The sequence below is a fragment of the Perca fluviatilis genome, chromosome 12 (assembly GCF_010015445.1).
Source record: "Perca fluviatilis chromosome 12, GENO_Pfluv_1.0, whole genome shotgun sequence".
NCBI lineage: Eukaryota > Metazoa > Chordata > Actinopteri > Perciformes > Percidae > Perca > Perca fluviatilis.
Window position 1 is genome coordinate 22330263 of NC_053123.1, and position 21948 is coordinate 22352210.

The 21948-nt window shown below is 39.3% G+C and overlaps 3 protein-coding genes across 5 annotated transcripts in view; 2 read left to right on the plus strand and 1 right to left on the minus strand.

The window, feature by feature from the left end:
- The first annotated feature begins 237 nt into the window (after window positions 1–237).
- Window positions 238–2539, plus strand: jagn1a (jagunal homolog 1a). Its single transcript, XM_039817980.1, has 3 exons — window positions 238–345; window positions 1180–1280; window positions 1369–2539. Exons 2-3 carry the CDS (start codon window positions 1192–1194, stop codon window positions 1829–1831), a joined length of 552 nt encoding a protein of 183 aa, XP_039673914.1. The 5' UTR covers window positions 238–345; window positions 1180–1191; the 3' UTR covers window positions 1832–2539.
- A 103-nt stretch (window positions 2540–2642) lies between these two features.
- tfg (trafficking from ER to golgi regulator) lies at window positions 2643–19797 on the plus strand. Of its 3 annotated transcripts, none has more exons than XM_039817981.1 (8): window positions 2643–2788; window positions 4784–4997; window positions 5238–5321; window positions 8659–8805; window positions 10804–10971; window positions 11087–11233; window positions 18301–18399; window positions 18524–19797. In XM_039817981.1, exons 2-8 carry the CDS (start codon window positions 4814–4816, stop codon window positions 18925–18927), a joined length of 1233 nt encoding a protein of 410 aa, XP_039673915.1. In that variant the 5' UTR covers window positions 2643–2788; window positions 4784–4813; the 3' UTR covers window positions 18928–19797. The 3 variants fall into 3 exon arrangements, with proteins under 3 accessions (XP_039673915.1, XP_039673916.1, XP_039673917.1); XM_039817982.1 differs by having other exon boundaries at window positions 10807–10971; XM_039817983.1 differs by lacking the exon at window positions 11087–11233.
- A 961-nt stretch (window positions 19798–20758) lies between these two features.
- The window catches only part of LOC120570135 (target of Nesh-SH3), a 29605-nt gene continuing 28415 nt past the window's right edge, over window positions 20759–21948 (minus strand). Inside the window, exon 22 of the mRNA XM_039818368.1 lies at window positions 20759–21891. Coding sequence (XP_039674302.1) covers window positions 21776–21891 — 116 coding nt within the window. The 3' untranslated portion in view covers window positions 20759–21775. The remainder of the gene's footprint in view (window positions 21892–21948) is intronic.

A 21948-nucleotide genomic window follows, 5' to 3' on the forward strand; every position in this document is an offset into this window, starting at 1 on the left:
CTTTGATCCATGAATGATAGAGGTCATCACCATGATAATCGTGTTATCATTCATAGTGTAATAACCCATTTTAAATACCTGGAAAGCCATCGTTTTTGCAAATCAAGTTTAATGACAAAGACAAAAAATACACCACAATATCAACTGACATTATAAAGGTGTCACTTCCTGTTCAAATAGCTTAGGGAGAGATGCTGATGCTGATGCTGCGGTGGGAGGTCTTTCAGTCGACGACTCAGACTGTGCGCATGCGCAGAGCGCTTTGCAACATCTGTCACATCTTTTGTTAGTAACGTTACAGATTCAAACAAGGAGCTCAGCCAAACATTACGGAAATACGCAGCGGTAAGCATTGCTAGCTATCGTAATTTCACATGTTGTCACGTTCTATTGTAATTGCAAATAATAATACGACGCCAGCTTCAACATACAGTACGTAACTATATCTGTTTTTGGTTGACGTTAATGCTGAATTAGGTTAGCTAGCAACAGCAGCTGACCCGCTAGCCTGCTTAAAATCATTACAACAGCCCAACTAATCCGCATTAAATTTGTCATTTTCAATTTAAAGAGTTGTTAGCACCTTGGTATCAGAATTAGACAACGGTCTGTATTATTATGGTTGATTTCATGTCATTATTTACTTGATTTTCTCTCCCCTCTGATAGCATCGTTTTTGTGTTGTTTCACCTGCCCCTTGGGTCTATTCTTATATTGCGATATATGAGCAGGCTGGAAGTGTCAAATGTTTTGTCTAGAGCTAAAACAAATAGTTAATTAATCAATTACTCGATCAAAAGAAAGAAATTGGCAACTATTTTGATAATTGATTAAATGTCATTCTCAAGCAAAAAGCAACAGCAGCTGACCCGCTAAATATTGCACAATTCCAGCTTCCAGTTGTGAGGATTTGCTGCTTTTCTTTGCCTTATGTGATAGTAAATTAAACATATTTGAATGTCTTGAATATATTTTGGCTTCAGACTGCTGCCAAACAAGCCATTTAAAGAGATATCACATTTAGGGTTAAGGAAATTGTAATAGGCAATTTTTCAGTATTTCCGAACATATTATAGACCAAATGAATAAATGAATAAAATAGTATGTAGTAGTAGCCTTGTAGCCCTTGTTCTGTCAAGTTTGGGCTTCTGAAATAGGATTTGTTTTGTGTGTTAGTAGTATTCCCTCAATATGACATCACGCGTTGGTCCCAGAGCTGCTGGTACCAATGGAAGTGACTTCAAACACAGAGAGAGGGTGGCCCCGCATTACCAAATGAGGCAAGTAACTTTTATCTATTTCTGATATTGGTCATTGAATATGAATGTTGTCTCTGAATATCGACAATATCTGTTTTCTGTTTTACAGTGCTGCCCTGAAGTCAGAGGTGCGGAAGTTAAACCTGGTCCACCTTCTCCTCTGGCTGCTGGTGGCTGCACAGGTGACTGTCAGCCACTTTGACCTGGTGTCACACGACACAGTGTCCATGCCGTACCAGTGGGAGTATCCCTACCTGCTCAGCCTCCTCCCTCTGCTCTGCAGCGGCTTGTCACTTCCGAAGAACAACATCAGTTACCTGGTCATATCCATGATCAGCGCAGGGCTGTTCTCTGTGGCACCTCTGATTTATGGTGGAATGGAAATGTTTCCTGTAGCGCAGCAGCTCTACCGCCATGGAAAGGCCTACCGCTTCATTTTTGGCTTCTCTGCAGTGACAGTTATGTACCTGATCATGGTGGTTGCTGTTCAAGTGCACGCCTGGCAGTTATATTACATGAAGAAGCTGTTAGACTCATGGTTTGACGGCACTCAGGAGAAGAAGAAGAAATAATGGAGTGAAGAAACATGTGACTGGGCAAAACTGTGTTTATATCTTAATTTATACATAAGTTATGCATCTTATCGATGTCTAGTTGTTCAGTCATCATCATGTAACTCATAGCTTAAATACCAGTGTTCTCTGACACAGATATAAAACAGAGTGAGATGTACAATTTTTGCAGGAACCTGGATTTTTTTTTACATCATTTATTTAAAGTGTCTAGCACACACAATCAGGACTGGCATCAAAGCAACAGCCATTAACATTGCATTGCATTATAGTCATTTTGTTCCCTCTTCATCACTGGGTCTAGAATGCAGTTTTTCTCCAAACAGAGAAGTAAGTAATTTAAGACGAAGACATCATTGCCATCTCTCTAAAAATAGAGATATAGAGGTGTTTATAAAAGTACAGCAGTGAAAGCACGAACTGTTCTAACATATACATTTTGCTCACTACTGTTTATTGAACTAGATTTACCTTTGCTGCAGATGTGCTGATGCTGTCTCCTTCATTAAGTCTTTACCTCTCACAATTTTTTTTTCAGAATGCATTTAAGCCATTACAAAGAAAGGTGGTGATCAACATATCTGCCTATATTGTTGTTATGTTTTCAAGTATTCTCATTTAGCATCAGAAGCCAGCTTATTACGCCTGTGTACATGAATAAAATAAATGCACTGTAAACCAAATAAAAATCAAGTGGATGCTCTTCAACTTGTTGCATTTGATGTTTAGTCATCTTTGCAATTAGGTGAGTCAGTCACAACCTATGGTCACAATGTACTTTGTTCCTGATGGTCTGCGGCTGCGCACCATGAATGCCACGTACTGGTTGACGTTGACAGTCTTGGAGGACACTTCCTGATGCTGGCACCCGGGTCTAGCCGCTAAGCTAGCTAACAGATTTTATTTTCACGGTTTGGGAAAACCTGTGAAACTGCGTGGTCAAGTCGTCTGATTGAGGTAAAATACTTTCTTTCGTTTTGGGTCCAGGTATATAATGATTTATTAACCACACAACAGTTTCTATCATCTCACTGTTTTTGAGTGGTTATCTTTCTAGCTAGCAAATACTAATGTTACGTTCGCTACGCAAGGAGCTAACGCTACGCTAGCTCGCCCAAACAGGTGTAGACACTGATTCTTTGGGAGTTATTTACAAAAAGAACCGATACCATTCTTTTCTGATGTTAAGGAAGGCGAAGTTGATACATTACTGTGTTAAAAATATGCTGTTTTACCTACCGTAAGCTCTGAAAGGCAATTAAAGGTAACGCTAGCTGTTACAAGTTGTTATACATGAAACCGCTTTTAGCCGGCCGATTGCTTTAAAGTGAAATTAAGGCGAGCTACTTTATTGCAATTCATGGAATTATACAATGGGAGATTAACTATATTATTGCTTTTAACTTCACATTCATTGTTAATAGTGTCACCGTTAACAGGGCAAGTATGAAACGGCCTAGCAGTTACTAACTCAACGTTAGCTGTTTATGGGCCATTGACAGATGACTGTGCGATTGAGCGTCTTTTACAATCAGCGTTAGCTACACTTCAATGACATTTTAAACGTGTAATTCCCATGTACCAAACCTTTCACCAAACATTTGGTATAGCTGATAACGGTAGAATATCAGTTTGTTGTTGTCCCTATTTCACATATAACTGAATGCTAAACGTTAGCTACCACACAATCCCTAGCATCCAGCCAATTATTCATCTGGTTAGGACAAGCCATGGAAGCCCATTTCCGCCAATGTGAAAGATCCTGTCATAATGAGAAACTCTAAAAAATGAGATAGTATCTCCAGATAAGGACTTAGTATCTCAAAAAACAATGACTTAGTATCTCAAAATAATAACAAACTTTTTCAAAATAATGACTTAGTATGTAAATATAATGACTTAGTATCTCAAAACAATTTACTTAGTATCTAATTAATATCGACCTAGTATCTCAAAATAACAACTTAGTATCTCATACCAACGACTTAGCATCTCAAAATAATAACTTAGTATATCAAAATGATAACATCAAAATAATGAGTTAATATCTCAAAAATGATTACCATATTTTAAAATATACTAAGTCATTATTTTGAGATACTAACTCATTATTTCGAGATACTAACTCATTATTTTTTAAAGGTTTCTAATTAGAATCTTTTTTTCCCTCACATTGGTGGAAATGGGCTTTCATGTGGCTGTAGCAGTTTTTGGAAAATAATGTCCAGCCTAGAACATAAGCAGGTAATGCCATAGCTAATCTTACTGCTCTAATTGTAATTTATCATATACTGTTGAGACTAATTTAACTGAATGTATATAAGATGTAAGTAACTGTAGATGTAGGTATGCAAAAAAACAACTGAGTTTCACCTTTCTGTTATACATATGATAACATTTTTCTAAAATATCCCAAAAACATAGTTGAAAGCTTTGATTATCTTATCAAACTGGTTGATATTTTGGTTCAAAGTCTGTGATATCTTAGAGTTGTCTTTGCCACCTCACAGGGTGATGTTTGACCCTTAGACCCTATATTCCAGTCAAACTGTAACTGTTACTGCAAAGGCATGACTGAATTACCCTAGATTATAATCGGTATAAATAGACTTTATAAAACACACCAGTACCCTGCAGGGAGATAGCTTCATTGTTAAAGATTGAGAGAGACTATTAGATCAAATATTAGTAATGTCTGTGTGTTTCCATGTGTATTAACTGTCCTGCTATGAATGTCTTCTGTTTTTGTGTAACAAGCACACTTTACCAAATTCTTAGCACTCAGTATTGAATCTTGAATCTTTATGAAGGATAACTTTTCTTCTGTAATAATCAACATATGATCAAAGTCATATTATAGGCTCCAATTAGCATTGAGAAAGAGAGAAGGAAAGCTAAAACAACAGGCTTGTTGGTTATATTTAAATCTACCTCTCTTCTGACCCTGTTAAGTGGTGGGAGCAGAAGAGGTCGGACGGCACCATGAACGGCCAGCTGGACCTGAGTGGGAAGCTGATCATCAAAGCCCAATTGGGCGATGACATCAGACGCATCCCGATTCATAACGAAGACATTACTTATGACGAGCTAGTGCTAATGATGCAGCGTGTCTTCAGGGGAAAGCTGCAGAGTAATGACGAGGTTGCCATCAAATACAAGGATGAAGGTGAGTCAGGACATGGGCCTGTTGTCCCTAATTGGTCTCAAGGGTCAAAGTGTGAATGTTGACAATATTTCTTCAGGCCAGCTTATTTAAGTTTTTGATACTAATTACGTGACCAAGTAACTTGGTCACTTGACCATGTAATTCCAAGGTTTTTTGGTATCTTAGCTATCTTATCTTTTCATTGGTAGAGATAATTTTCCTTACAGTAAATCATCTGGTCTCTCTTTTCCCTTTTTCTAGATGATGATCTCATCACCATCTTTGACAGCTCTGACCTCTCCTTCGCCATCCAGTGCAGTAGAATACTCAAACTGACTTTGTTTGGTAAGATATTAAATAATTTCCTTTCTGTTGCCCCTTCATAGAATCTTGCTTTGAGGAATCCAAACTTAAAGCCAGTAGATGTCTAATTCATGTGATAGCTCCATCACAATGATAAACTGTAGACCTATGTTTCACATCAGCTGTTACAACAACCAGTCACTGGAGGGCAGTTTCACACAACAAACCTCAGCTGTTCTCTGTCCGAATGAAAGTTGTCTTAACTCCCTTCTGACTAATTTGGGGTGGAATTTCAATGCACGTCTTAGTGCTGGTTCAGCAAACAAAGTGACAGGCAGTTGATAGATGTAAAAGCCCTCTGTGCCAGTTATACTGATGTGTAATCTTTATCTTAAATATGTACCAGCCCAGCTAAATCCAGTTATTTAGTAGGTCATATAAACATTAATAACATTAACTAAGAAACCAGTTAGCCTCACCCTAATATGTCAGATTGAGGCCTGTTTCTTTTTTCTAGTAACAATACGTTGCATAAAGTTGTGTTGAAAGTATTAACCGATAAATACTAGACCAAGAGTATGGTTTTGATCATTGCTCGAATAGGAATACTTAAAAACAAGGCGACCCCAGTAACCACGTGGCCTATACAGGAAATGTACATGCAGCTTCATGGGTAAATTATGTTCTCTGTCTGGGCTGGTTACTAAACATTGATAGAAACTGGACATTAACAAACAATAAATATATATACATGCTCTCTCAACATGTTTAGTTTTTTAATTATTTAAACTAATAATGCATTTTGTGAAAAAAATAACTACTAAATGGATTAAGTTTTAGTAACTTTGTACAATTTCTAGAATTTCTGGGCATGAAAAATTGTATCGAAAAAAGGTTCAGTACTCAAAGCTTCAGAACTCTATGAGCACATCTGGTGGTGAAAGTTAAGGATAGCTTTGTGTCACAAACTGTTTCACAGAAATAGACCTTTTTCACGGCAGACATGTTGACATGTCATAGTAGGAAAAGCACAGGTGTATTCAAAACCATTACTGATGGCTGCGTTCCACTTAGGAGAGGCCCTGGTATTGTGCATGCTGATGGATGACACTTGATGGAATTGAGCCATTGTTAAGGTTATCAATTTCAGCTGTGCTCTTCCTACTATGACAAGTCAAAATGTTTGCTGTGAAAAAGGTCCATTAGCCACGAATCTTTGAGTTGAAGATGAATACATTTTGAGTATGAATTCATGGATAAATAAATAATGACCTAAATAACTAAGCCTATTTGGGACCTTGCATAAATAAAAATGTAATTGCCTTCTCCACAAAAAAAACAAAAACAAACTTAGGATTTTGGTTGTGAACGTGTCTTGTATTTGTAAACAAATACATCAAATTGGGAGGGAAACTCGGTTGTGAACGTGTCTTGTATTTGTAAACAAATACATCAATTTGGGAGGGAAACTCTCTTTTATAAACTCTCTACTCGCTATAAACTTACTTGCAATAAACTCTACTATAAACTCTACTCGCTATGAACTTTCTAGGCTATGAACTTTCTACTTGCTATAAACTTTCTACTGGCTATACACTTTCTATGAACACTCTACTCGCTATAATAATCTCTCTATTCACTAACTCTCCTGACTCTGACTCTCCTACTGCAACAACCCACAAAGGCACGCCCCGTGTCGCGCAACTTTAAAGCTTTTGAATTCAACTTTGAAGCAGTCACATGTGTGTGAAACGAAGATTTGGACGTCGTTGGTCACGTGATTATCACAAAACGAATCAAGCTCCGATACAAAGCTCCATTCCAAATTGGTTCATTTCTTCGATACATGCATCGGAGCAGGGGGTTCACGGGTAACATCACTAGTATATTCCATCCATCCGTTAGCTACACCCGCAGCTTATTCTTTGAAGGGTCGCAGGGGGCTGGAACAGATCCCAGCTGACATTGATACGTACTGATCGGACATGCCATCTGGGACAGTTTTCTTTACATGCCCATTTAAGGCCATATATACGTCAAAAAATAGGTCAAAATACAACTTGATGTTTTCCCTGATTATGTCTCCTGGCAGGCCATTTCTACATTACATGTGTTTTTGTTAATTTCATGAATTCTATTTCCTGTAAATGTTATTCATTTAAAGTCATACTCAAAACCATAGCACACCATGGATGTGCATGTTACATCTAATAATCTTATCAAGATTTGAAACTCAAAATGGCTCACGCAAAGTTGGACACGCTACTCGTGGATCTGTAATGATAACATGATGTTGTTTCCTGTGCTGTGATCCAAGTCAGTCAGTCCTACTGATGCTGCTATAATTAGCCAGGGAGCTGTAAGGTTTTTATTTTCTTACTTCCTCCCAATCCAATCTGAGACCTGTCACATCTTTACATGTCATGACCTCACGTGGAACTGATATTGTCAGACATGTGTCAAGATTCAAAAGGAGCGAGAGTAGCTGGAATCTCGTGGCAGCCTGTGTCTCAGCATAGTGCCTCATGACCCCGTGCATCTCTGTTCACCATTATCCACTCAAACTGAGAAACTTGTGTAAGAATGGAATGTCTGGCGATCTCCATTCTCACATTCATTATTTTTCAATGGAAATTTCACTCCTCAGTCAATTAGTAGTGGGGAAATGAGGGTTTAAAGACGGTAAAGTGACCTGTGTGGTGTGTCACATATGGTCAAAGATTGTGAGGACTTTTGTCCTGTTTCCTGTAGGCTGACATTGTAATAATGCACTAATGTTTTCATTTTATTTCATTAAGTACCATAAGCGTGGAAAACCAGCGCTGTTTTGCTCAGCATTCCACAGCTCCATTGTTAGCTGGTAATAATGAAGCTCTCAGTCCCTCTGTCAGCCTGGCTGCTATTGTGAATGGCTTTGTGGATTCAACCATGTGATAGATGATCTCTGTAAGCCTAGGTATTCAGAGTGTGGAGCCAACAGAATTGGAACAGGTCATCATTTATAATCTAATGAGCTGCAGAATTATGAGTATCCATTGTGTTTATTTTACATTAGCAGATTTTGTAATAGTTGTGCTGATGATGACCCTATATATATATATATATATATATATATATATATATATATATATATATATATATATATATATATATATATATATATATATATATATATATATATATATATATATATATTTTATTTATTTATTTATTTATTTATTTATTTATTTAAAAGATGAGAGAGGGAGAGATGCAGCAAAGGGCCGCAGGTCAGAATCAGGAGTCAAATTCTATCATTCACCCTCCTTGAGATCGAACAACAAACATTTGATTAATTTACTCAATTATGTCCACTCTCTTCATCTCTTGTTACCTGCAGTGAATGGTCAGCCACGGCCTTTGGAGTCTAGTCAGGTGAAGTACCTGCGCAGGGAGCTCATTGAGCTCAGGAATAAAGTCAACAACCTCCTGGATAGCTTGGAGCCCCCCACAGAGCCTGGTCTGGCTGCTACAGCACCGTACAGTGGTAAGCACTCCCACACACATGCACACCCACATACATGTTAGAGCTAGACCGACAAATCAGCCGATATTAGCTTATTGCAGACATATCAGTTAGAGATGCACTGATAGACCGGCCGGTAACCGGAATTGGCCGGTTTTCACGTGACCGGCAGGTCAGTCTAACATATGCCGATTTCATGCCGATCAATGCTACAATTAACTGACAACATAAGTTATACGAGTTACAGTTCTCAAGGACGCACGCACACACGAACGCGACAGCACAGTCTCTTTTTCCCCTTCCTCTCAACTTTTCCACCGTGTGTGAAGCGCGTGTCCGCACTATTCTCGCACATGTAGGGAACCTCGTGAATTAACCTGCAACATGTCAGCTGTTTGGAAATTCTTCAGTGAGTGTGTAGAAGATAACAAGTTTGCAATATGCAACACCTGCAGGTAAAGGTAGGGCATGGAGGGATAACACCAAAAACCAAAATCACATTTTTTTAGTTGGATATTGGATGTGAAAAGAAAGAAATGGTTCTAACATTGCACTTTAGATGTGTGTGAATTTCCCACACCAGGAGTAATTTATATAGTTCTACTTTATAGTGATCCATTATCTGTTCAAAAGATGTTCTATGTTCTGTGCAAAATGTTCTATTAAAGAAAAGATGCTGTAAAGTGGTTAGAAAAAATGAAATCTGAATTGGCTGGCCTAACTCAATGAAAATCGGAATCCGCCTAGAAAGTTGTAATCGGTGCATCTCTAATATCCGTATCAGTGTGTATATGTTAGGCCTATATGTAACAAGGAATTGCAGTAAAGAACTAAGTTTAAGGTAATTTAAAAACATTGTCACCTTTCATAGTTGTCCACCAGAGAGCACTGACAAGTTGATTTTTCAGCTGTAAATGTCCTGCTTGGTCACAAAAAAATCAAATCTAAAGGATCCATATCAAGAAGTTTGTTTATGTTATGCCGATATGTCATTGTCAGATTTCACTGTCAAATAACGATATCAGCATCAGTCTTAAAAAGCCAATGTCTGCCGGGATTATAATCTCATAATAATATTAACATTTTGCATTTGCAGTCTTTCCTTTTGTGTGTGCACAACTGCTATTTGAATTGTTGTAACATAGGAACTGCCTATTAATGACAAACAGACACATACTTGTGAAACTAAGATTTTAAATTGAAAATCAACAACTCTAACATGTATAAGTATTATAGACAAACATGTTGGATCCACAAGAAACATTCTGCCCTAGTAGTTAATGCCATATGTACACACACACACACACACACACACACACACACACACACACACACACACTCTCCAGGTGGTTTAATTTTTCTTTGGGTTTTGTTTTTAAGATAACAAATCTCGCCTGTTAGGTCTCTTAATCCCAATGATGGGGATCGCATGGCCTCCTTAACAAATACCACTTGTATATATTCCCCATGCTCACTGCCAAAATTGTAAGATCTATATCCCACATGGATACTGGCACCAAACTCAGGCAATTTATAAGGTTCAGTCATTGTTGTAATAATTTAATGACTTGTTTTCATATAAAGATTTGTCTGGCATTATACACTACATCTGTAGTTTTAGTTATAAACAGCATACATACTGGTTCAGTCCAGTTTGATTGTGGTCACTCACACACATACACACATCTTAAACAGAAATACACCCTTTCCATGTCAACTGTGATCAAAGCATTTATGTGAGGAACATGTGTTGTCCTATTACAGTGTGGTAGGAGCCTGCAGTCTTAAAACATATTTATAGTTAGCTGTAACTTTTTAATTCTGTACTCTCCTGAAAACGTACATATTCATATGTGAGTTGGCTGGAATCAAAGACCGAAGTAAACGGGGATGACCTGTAGTTTGTAATCTGGCACCATGCTGAGAGTGCAAAATGTTGCATATACTTACATTGCATTATTGCCACATTTTGTCTTTGTCTCTGCTGGTTTTTAAACATTTTTGTGGCTGTGTTTCTAGAAGCAGTGGATGGACGTGAAGGCAAAGTTTTGGCAGCAGACCACACAGTGAAACATGCCACTCCAGTCAGTGCAGCCAGCATGTCAGCCTTCGACCCATTAAAAAACCAGGATGAGGTCAGCAAGAATGTCATCTCCGCTTTTGGCCTGAGCGAGGACCAGGCCCCAGGTATTGTGTCCTATCCAACTGTTAAAAATAGAAAACGCTTTTTGTTTTTATTTGATTTGTTTCAGTGCATAGCTGTTAAGTAAAGAATTCATATCTCCTCTGTGCCTGTGAGTAGCTCCCCCAGCGGTTGCACCAGAGGAGCGCTCAGGAACCCCTGACAGCATTGCCTCCTCCTCGTCTGCAGCCCCTCAGCCAGTGGTGCCCCCCCAACCACAGGCTCCCTATGCAGGAGTACAACAGGGACCCCCAGCTGGCATGGATGGTGAGACACATGCACACACAGCTACTGTGTCTCCCAAGAAATTTCCCAAATGCACATAAGCCATATTTAATACAGAATAATTGGTGAACACACAAGCAGACACATAGTCTGAGGCAGGGTTGTGTAGAAAGATTGCATTATGGGATAATGTCCTAATTACCACAGGGAGTATGGATGGTTAAGCGATTTACATTTACTTTTACAGTGGTGCTGTTATATGGGATGTTTTTCCAACATCAACACTAATGTAGCCTCATAAAAAATATCACCCCCTGTTGAGCAAGTTTAAATGTGTTTGCTTAAACTACTGATCCAGGCTCTTTTTTTTTTTTTTTTTTTAGTATTTCTTCCTAGGATCTTATACACCTAAGGTAAAAATACATCTGCTAGTTTAATAAGATTTGATTTACAGGCCAAATACATACAACATAAATTAGTCAGGGTTATAATATTTTTTTTAATGTGCAGATTTGTGTAGAATAATTTAAAAAATGTAATCAAATTTAAGTTTATTATCCAAAGAAGGAAATAAATTTGTCAGAGGAGAAAAAAATACATAGAAGCAATACAAAAATACAAAAAGTAAAAAAGAAGAGACAATCCCCCAAAAAGCTGTGCATCGTCTCAGGGTCCAGGTCCACACACCGTACCGCAGTAAAAACCCTTCAAATAAATCAAAATTTATGACAGTAAAACATACTAAATTATAGACACTACAAACTGCAGTTTGTATTATGTTGTTTATATGTGCTTAGTCCTGTCTCGACCGTGGCCATGCATACAGTACAGGGCATACACGGCAGGCCTGTTATGCAAAACGACGGCCTTTCCTTTCTTCATAACTGACTAAAGGATTTACTCCAAGAACATGTGCAGCCACTGCCACAGTGTAGTCCTACTGTTTGCGAGATGTCAATTCATGCCTTGCTTGACTGTGTCCACTCTGAAAAGAATTACTTCAGTTCAAGTGTAATTTAGTATTTCTATGACCGATGAATCAAATAATGCACCAGACCCTGTTACACTACAATTGTTTAGTTAGCGCTGTTGATCAAATTCCACTTACCTTCATTTTATTTCCCATTGGATTACAGACACAGTGTTTCCTCTATGTTGATTTTACCGGCCCGCCACGGTAAAATTTCTGCCACCACGGTATCAGAAATGGGGCAGATGCACAACAGGGTTTCCGCTATGTACACCGTGCACCGCCGCTCCTTCAGCTGTTTATGAAAAGTCATAAAGTCGTAATTACACGACTCTGCACAGCCGTCTGCTCTACTGAACTCAAGCGAACTGTCATTGGCGCTCTCTCCCCTTTTTAGGGTGAGCAACTGGAACAGTGACAGGACGTCATCACTCGCAAAGTCATGGCAACCAAATAAACAACAGGGCGAATACTACTTGTCACTCAATCTTAGGCAAAGTGACAAACAGTGACGAAAGCTGCGATGTGAAATCCTTACTCACGCGGGTCGCGTGAAAGTTACAGACAGTTACAGTTTATTGGAAAATAGCATTGTGGACACTGAATTTGATGAATTTACTGTTTATCAGGCCTCAGATGAGACAAGAAGCTAACGCTGTGGTCCCGCTGCGGTCCCTCTGCGGTCCCTCTGCCTTTGACTCCCCGCTGCAGGAGGCGCTGTATTCCTCCGACGCGCTGTATTAACGTTACTGTTTTAAAACCATTTTCCAGGTTTGTGGGGGGTGCATACCGCTCAAAACCAACATGAAAAACATAGCTAGTAATGTTCACTCAGCGTTTTGTTTTGTTGTTAAACTGTGTGTAAAATGAGCGGTGATGTTAAATCACCGGTTTCAGGTAACTGCACCCTACGGTACCGTCAATTTTGCTGGATGTTTGCAAGGTAACGGTTGGTAGCTAACATTTGCAGATAAGCCCGTTGACAGCGACGTTATTGTTAATATTTTGGCACAATGTTTCTGACCGTAGTAGTGGTCATAGTGACTGAAAGTGTGATGTGAGATGCTAGAAAGTAACTACACGCTGTTGTCAGGTAACGTTACTTTTTGACGTTCAACCGCCCCACCCCCGCTGCTGAAAAAAATTCGAGAGGAAACACAGACAGGACTTATCACTTATGCCCTGCCAGCTATTCGATTAGATGAAATGTTAATGGAGTGAAGAATGTTGTTATCAAATGAGAAGAGCAAACTGACTGAACTGAATGAAACTGAATTGACTGCATGTACTTTAAGCAAATGCTTGTTCCTTGTTTTAGGGAATCAGATCCATTCTGCTGTTGAAGCAGAAGTTTCATTGAATGAGAAATGATAACACTCTGTAAACAGGAGTATCCATGGATTTAGGGTTTATCTTACTCAGCAGAGACTTTATCATAGCTCACCCCGGTATGTGATCTTTAACACGGACATGTTGGACCCAAACCCAAGGCCTGGATGAAGATAAATGAACAAAGGATCAGGCAGTATGTTGGCAAAAACAAACTCGACTTATTTTACTTAATTTTCTCATCGCAATAACATTCTGGGAAATGGTCTTCTGGGCCAATCTTGCATGTCCATTTTCTTTATCCAAATATCTTACCTAACATGAGGGAATTCTGTGGCTTGTTTCTTCTGTTGTTGTGAAGAAAGGCCCAGGCAGGTGCAGCCACAGAAGGAGGCATATTTTATTGTTGGCCATGTTGCTGTTAGTGGATCAGATTGTTTTCGGTTAGTGGTTTGGCTTCGCTAAATGAGGAGATCATTGGAGCAAAGAAGATGCCTTTTCGTTGCACCCTGTGAGAGCCATAACTCATTCTCAGAGCGATCGCACTGCTGACTCCTGACCACACCTGCAACACCGATTCTCTGCACACATTTGGTTTGACTACTTCCATTTAACTGGTGGTTTGTGGTTTGGCCAGATTGGCGTTGCAGGGCCTATCCGTAGGTCCCTATTAGAGTTTTGTTGCTCTAGATGAAGACTTATTCAGTCACTGAGTTAGCCAGCTCGACGGCAAGCTGCTTATGGTTCTTTCTTTACCCTCCATAACACGAGGGCTAGGAGAAACAACAGATTTTCTAATGAGTAACTTGTTTTTGCTGATCTGATGTGTGGTTCTGACAGGTTTTCCAGACTTAAATAGATGTGTTGATGCAGGGATGCTATCACGGAGGCATGTTTTTGTGGAATTGTTATTGTTAAGCAATAGTTTTAAGTTCCTCATACTATATCTCTCTGTATCTGTGATGGTTGCTCTTGCTTCTTTATTATTCTCATCATCATGTCTGTGCCAGATGGTATGTGGAAAGATTGTGAAATAGCTCAGCAAAAACCTTGAGTCAGTTGTAAGGTCTTAACAGTAACACATGTGATGCGATTACGAGTGTGTGAAGCAGAAGCAGGACGAGAAGTTGAAATAAATCACTAAAAGTAATAAGGATAAAAGTAGAGATGTCCTGAACCGATTGGGCTGATTTCTGCAGTTGTTCCCAGTCTTTCATACAATATCAATAATTTAAGCTTTCAACACAATATTTTCAATATTTGGATGTGGAAAAATAATGCATATATATGCAATGTACACATATTTAATCAACATTTAAGTATATACAAGTATTGAATCAGACTCGGTATGAGCTTCACCAATCCTACCGAAAAAAGAGAATGCCAGGATCACTGTCCTGTATGAAAAAGTTATTGTAAATATATCCCCTTTTTATATAATTAATTAGGAGTGCACGATTTAGAAAATGTCACGATTCGATTCAATATCGATTTTTAGGCTCAAGATTTGACTCAAAATCGATTTTCGATTAAAAAAAAAAACAACTCACAGTATGCAAATGTAGTTATTTTTCCCATGTGATTGCAGTAGACATACAATAAAAAATTAAAATAAAAAAGAATAGATTTTTGGAATTCTATGAATTGATTTTGAATTGGTAGACCTTGAATCGCGATTCGAATGTGAATCGATTTTTTTTTTTTTTTTTTGCACACCCCTATAATAAATGTTAAATTACATCCAGTTTAATATAAGTTCAAACAAACACATTTGGACAGGTGTTGTGATAAAGGGCTATTTCAAGGCTACTGGATGTGGTATTAAAAAGGCTGACCACCATTAAACTAAAGCCCCTGTGTGAGCAGGCGTTAACACTGCTTAAGTTGAGCAAGCCTTTGTACCAGCTCCAGGGAATCTTTCTCTACCAAGTAAAAAGATAATTTCCACACAGAGATCAGTTAAGTATTGTTATTATACACATTGGAAGCTCTTAATAGATACCGTCTTGTCATCTTGTAACAAGTTGATAGATACATCTCCAAGCCTAGCGTAGCAACGAATTGTTTGTCCTCTCCTAACAGTTTCTCTTCTTCATCTCTTTTCTTACTTCCAAGGCTGCAGATGGTTGGCACACAAAGACATTAAACTAGATCCTGCCCATCCTCATCTCCCACTCGACCCTCACATTATTCCTGTCTCTGGCTGCAGACTATTTGTCAGTATAACAGCCTCAAGGCAAATTAGAACAGCCAGTTGATGCACAAGAATTTATAAAAGCTAATACACTGAGATCGGATGCCAACTCAGCATGTGTAGCCTTTTAAAGCTAGCCTTAAGCTCACTTTCAATGCAAGCTTAGGTTACTTGTTACCATAAGAATGCTGCTAACAAGATCCATAAGCAGATGGTAAAGATTTCAACCTGTTGTCTGTCAGATGTTGATAGAACCTTGGCAATATGTGTGCAAGAAAGGAAAACTCTAAACACATGTATGTATCAGCGGCTGAGGACATTTGCATACGGCTCTTTATCAGATGGGCAGAAGTGTGTTTGGTGTGAAATGTTTATTTGAATATAGGACCTTGTTCTCATGACTCCTTTTTGAGGCATGTTTAAAGGTCAGAACTACAGCCAAATGCTTCATTGTTCCAATAAACATAATTTTCCCAACTTGGGGTTTTTCTTCTGAAGCATTGCGGCTCTGTCTTCAGTGAGACCCTAGTCGTTTGTCCCGTGAGCACTCAGCAGGCTCATAGTTGACCTCTTGGCTACACTGGAGTGAAATGAACTCTCCAGCCAAAGGGGTCTAACAGCCATGCATCCTTTCATACTCTTGCATAACAGTCATGATGGATTACAGGCAGAGGAGAACAGGAGAAGAAGCCAATTTAACACACATGCCTTGTCACACAATAAAGACCATGGTGTTCATGTTAAAGGTGCTGTCAGTGAGATAACATATGGTTGCCACATCACTTCAATGCTTATAAAAAGACACTAAAGAGGTACCCTGTTTCTAGCTAAACATTTAGTTGTCAAGTGTCTCCCAGACCAGTGCAATAGTAAAGTAATAGGACTTGTTTTCTGACTGCTGGTTCATTGAGCCTCAGCTTCAAAGTCAATTTCCTTTTAGTACAATCATTTTATTTGTAATGTACTGTGTGTGCTACTTTGAATGTTTTAAATTATTGGATATGAAAAAGAGGGAGTTATTAAGGAGTGCATTGAGGTTCTCTGACGGTACATCATTTCATAGGAGTCTCTTTAGCTTTGCTTTGTTCAGACTCTCAAGAATTGTAAAGTGTCATGTCAGCCCTCCCAAATGAGTGGAAAATCAGCACCAGTTTTACCAGTGCTTGAAAAACCAGTGAACCCTGGGGCGGCCCTATTTTATTATGCCTTCTCTTTCGCTTTGCTTTTCATGTGTCGTTACCCAAATTTATATGCCAGGCAGGAGATTTGGGAGTAAAATGTAGGCCTTGTTAAGGGAGAACACGAGTTTGCCAAGTATTCGCTTGTCTGCTGAACATTCAGGCATTCAATGGAAAACTTGATGAGCAAATTTAAAATAACAAGGAAAAATTGTTTCCATGTTTTTAAAACATAAAAACGGCATCAATGTCAAGAAAGGTATCCCTGATTACTCATCATGCTATTTAAATGTTGCTAATAAGTGGAACATGAGATGACTGTAGCTGTAGTGTAGAGATGATGGTGGCCATCCTCCACATGTGCATGGATGCAGTGGACTGGTGAAGTCATAGTGAATAAATGTGCAGCAGGAAGTCACTGTCTGCAAACATAGATGTGTCTGGTGGTGCAGAGAACAACTCCTGGCCTGAGTTATGGATGTCTATAATGTGCCTTAGTGTCTCAATAGAGGATACATATTTCAGCTTCAGTTTTGCATCCTTTACTTTATGTAAGTGTGTTTTTTTTTTATTTAATTTTTTGTCTTCTCGATATCTGCGTGCTGTTCTCTAGCTCGGAGCCGTCCCATAGAGAGATGTCTCTGGGTACTGGGCTTTTTAGCAACAAATAGTTGTATCGAAGTGGCTGCAGCTGTTTTTATTGAAGCAGTTGTGTGTGAAAGATGCACATGTGTTTCTGTGTGTTTTTTCTGTCAAGATGCAGGTGTTTCTGTGAAAATACAGAGACCCCATTTACACTTAACTTCATGCATCTTGAATAGCTATGTGATTGAAAAAAAGCAAAGTGTAACTGCAACCAAGAAGCTTTCAAGATGAATTTGCCACCCGATTGTATTCTAGCCAGATGTTAAAAAGGTTTTAATGCATCTGGCTTTCCAAGACCTATACGTAATCTTTACTCCACCCAACTGTAACTACGTCAGTAGGTGGTCTGTGGAAGAGACTCTACACGATCTTTTCCCTGTGATAATGGCACTAAAAGTAGCAGTCGAATAGCTGCTCCAAATTTAAACACATACACGTACAGAAGGCTTGGTGGTGGATAGTTGTTGGCCAGCTATCTGTTATTGCCAACTGTTAATTGTTGTAACTTCCTACGTGCAGAAATTCCTTTGGTATATATTGTCGATTACCAAACAGGCTGCCATGCATTACTGCCACCCTGGAGTGACCTTGAGTTGCATGTAGCCTGGAAAAACCATGATCTGGCCAACTGAGACGCATGTGTGAATGGAAGTGTATTAAATCAGATACAAAATACTTGAAAGTGTAAATGGGACCATAGACTAAGATGTAATGAATAATGGCTCATATTAGTGGCTATCTTATTTGTTTGGTTCTATCTGTGTAAGGATTATGCTTGTCCCTGTCTCTTCAGGTCAGGTTTATCAGCAGTACCAGGCTCCAGGTGGATACCCGCCTCAGCAACCAGGTGCCCCACCTCAGCAGCAGCAGCAGTACAATATGCAATACTCTGGTAAGAGTAAAAATTGTCAGAATATAAGTGGAAAAAAGGTAGCTGCTGTGTTGTAAAGTCAGGGGATTCTCTTTCCTCTCTAGAGTGAATTAAAGAGACTCCCTCCTTTCCTCGCTCTCTGCAGGATACAGCACTCAGCCCGGTGCCCCTCAGCCTGGCCCACCACAGCCACAGCAGCAGCAGTTTCAGAACTACGCGCCTCCCTCCTCCCAGGCTCCAGCCTCCGGTCCAGCTCCGGCTCCAGCTCCGGGTTTCCAGGGTGGCCAGCAGCAGCCCCATCCAACTCAGGGAGCCCAGCAGTATCAAGGAGCCTTCCCTCCCCAAAACTATACATCCCAGGCCACCCAGCCTGCCAACTACAGCCTGCCGCCCAGCTCCCAGCCCGGCTCAGCGTACCAACCCCGCCCAGGATACACCCCGCCTCCAGGCAACACTGTCACCCCTCCACCAGGATCTGCTAACCCGTACGCTCGCAACCGCCCCCCTTACGGCCAGGGCTATACTCAGCCAGGCCCTGGGTATCGGTAAAAAAGGATAGCGGATGTTACTAATCCTTACACACATCCCAAACCCTTCCCCTGTGGGGCTCCAACTGTTTGGAGTGTGTGCAGTAAACATGGTTTACTGCTCTGCACCCCCCCCCCCCCCCCCCCCTCCCGTACAAATATCAAGTCCAAATATGAAACAAGCAACCCCACCCGTCTGATGGTTATTGTTTGTATGCTGTCTCTTCAACACACCACTCTACTCTGGCCCTGGTGTATGTTCCTTGTGTTGTTTTCCCCTCTTCTCCTGTCACATCACCAATGTCTGCTCTGCCCTCTTGTATCCATAAACATGTAACCGGTCTGTATGCACACACCTGGGTAACCAAAACAGGCTGTTGCACAAACAGTTTATTGTTCTTTTCATGGTAACGCTTCATTTTGCAAGTGAGGTCAGCATCCGTATTCTGCGTTTGTGTCTTACATGTCAATGACCGAGATCTCAACCGCTTGTGTTGAGTTAACTATGTATAGATGCATTTATAAGACGCTATCTAAATGAAAAGTTACCCGTTTTTTGTCATTTGTTTTGTCTTCTTTGTTTAGTTTTTTTTTTGATTTTATCAATTTCACCACCATGTCGGTATTAATGATGTGTCAATGAAACTGCCCCATGTTGGGAACACTAGCTAAGTGATGGCTTATGGGAGAAGTAGATCCCAGCGTCATAAATAAAGCTTCTTTTGTTTAGCTAATTATATCATCTCCAGTAAAGCTTGGTATTCCTCTCTTTCTCTTTATCTTATCACTGGTTTTTACTAATAAATCAAATTCCACCCTCAAGTGAGATTAGTTGTTTATGTATAAACTGTAACACTTTTTTTCTTGAACCTAATAAATGATTGAGACCCAGTTGAAGACTTTTATCTTTTTGTTTTGATATTGCATTGCTCTTGGCCTGCGCATTGTCTTGCTGTCTTTCTCTTAACACTCTTTCTCACTTTGTGGTTTCTGAGTTCATGTCTCTGTTAAGTTTGGCTTCTCTCTTTCTCTTCTCCCCCATCCAGATTTGGAAAACTCTAGTAATGCTGGTATTCCCATTTTGTTTTCCTGCCTGTGGGTTGTGGTTGGCTAGGACATGTGGCATGGGAGTATGTTGGTATTATATGTCAAACTGTCACTGAGTGTGAAGAATTTAGTGCATAGTGTTTAGTAAAAAATAATTAAGAGAAGTGTGTTTAGCATTGCTCTTGACCTAGTCTGTGCCAAACCGAAATCATTCTCTTTAGATGTTAATAGTCTGTAATATCGGTACAGTTATCACAATGTTGGAAATGTATTATGGTTAGCTAATGTCTACCTCTGGTCTTGGAAGTCCGTATTACATCCTTCACCCTGATGTGTTTGATCCAATTCAGATCAAAATTGAAGCACAAAAACAGACATTTTGGAAATGTGCTTAGTCTATTAGCTTTCTTGCAGAAAGAGATTGATACTATTCTCGTGTATCTCGTGTATTGCCTGGCAACTGGTCTCGATAGTTTGGCTTTGGCACAAAACCCCCAAAAATGGTGACATTATCATTTTTACACTGGGTTTTGTTCAGATTAAACAAAAGAGATGTGTTTATTAGTGAGCTTTAGAGGAGCTGGTAGACTGATTTTGTTGACAGAGCATGGCTAGCTGTTTTTCCTGCATTTCCTGTTTTTTATGCTAAGCTAAGTTAGCTGGCTGCTAATAATAACGTCAGAGAGTGCATATCTAATACAATACATCCATGGTGCATATCAATAATCTCATCTGACTCTTGGGAAAAAAGAGAATTACCGAGACTTCACCTTAAACATAAGTCATTGAAGTCAAATATAAATGAATATCAGTAAATATAAAAACAAGATTTATTGCTGAAAACATACATGGTGCATGAAAAACAACCGTAGTCATGACAGATGTGGAAGAAACCTAACAATTTCTCTCCAATGATTTATAGCTTTATGTACACTTTGTTGTGAGTTTGAAAACAAAACATAAATTATGTCATTTCCACATTGAAGCTCAGTTTATATTTTTTATATATATTTTATTCTTTTATAAAATATGTGACAAGTCTGCACAAGCATTAAAAATACATTAATCTTTCCAAGTGACCCCATAGAAACACTCAAGCTTTGTTTTTCTTATAATAAATCAACAATTTGGCTAAAAGCTGTTTTATCTTGTACCTGAAATGTATCAAACTATATGATCCCTGGTATACATACTGTATTTCACACCATATACATATATAAACAAAGGTTTAATACTGTGCAAACTGCAACTGCTAATAATCCCTTAGGGCTAGCAGAAGGTCAATTCTGCATGTTTGTGTGTACTTGTATTTTACATAGTCCAAATGTACACTGAAAGTATGCTTGGCACTTTTCTACAAATGACACAATTTGTGTGTGAAATGCAAGTATTGTGAATGAGTTTTACTTTCTCATCTCAAAAGCCCGAGCACGCACAGAATATTCAATAGCAATCCCCTTTGATAAATAATATCATACAAGTTATTACACTTTGGGAGCCAGCTTCCCAACATTTTCTCTGTGATTACTGCATATTCAACACTCAAACCCCTGCATTCCTTCGCTGAATGCATTTTTGATAAATACAGAAATTAAGACCAATGGTACAAAGGCACTCAATAGAATTTTGGGACATCTAATATTCCTACATGTTCATACCTGGGAGAATAGGCTGAGTTCAAAGAGACAGACCCATGGTGTCTACTATGGTACAGTGTCCATGGTAACATGAAAGAAAGGCCAACCTCCCTTCAGGCCTAGTGAGACCTCTTCTTCTTCCTCCCGACCAAGAAAGTCATCCTTCCTGGACAGCCCTGTGGGGTCTTACCACTTCCCAGGGATGGGCGTGCCACACTCGTACCAGCCTACGTAAGTAACATGTGACTTCCCTCCAATCTCTCCAAAGTTGACAGGTTCCTGTCTCATCGCTCTATAAAATCCTGGTACAAGGACACAGAAGAGGGATAAGAGTCTACATAATAAAGATTAAATATGAT

Bases quoted from the DNA above. Each gene is read 5' to 3' on its own strand.
- jagn1a (XM_039817980.1), top strand. From the start codon at position 1,192: ATGACATCACGCGTTGGTCCCAGAGCTGCTGGTACCAATGGAAGTGAC. The intron at 1,281-1,368 runs GCAAGTAACTTT...TCTGTTTTACAG, and splicing joins GCCCCGCATTACCAAATGAG to TGCTGCCCTGAAGTCAGAGG.
- tfg (XM_039817981.1), top strand. From the start codon at position 4,814: ATGAACGGCCAGCTGGACCTGAGTGGGAAGCTGATCATCAAAGCCCAA. The intron at 4,998-5,237 runs GTGAGTCAGGAC...CCCTTTTTCTAG, and splicing joins CATCAAATACAAGGATGAAG to ATGATGATCTCATCACCATC. The intron at 10,972-11,086 runs GTATTGTGTCCT...GCCTGTGAGTAG, and splicing joins GAGCGAGGACCAGGCCCCAG to CTCCCCCAGCGGTTGCACCA.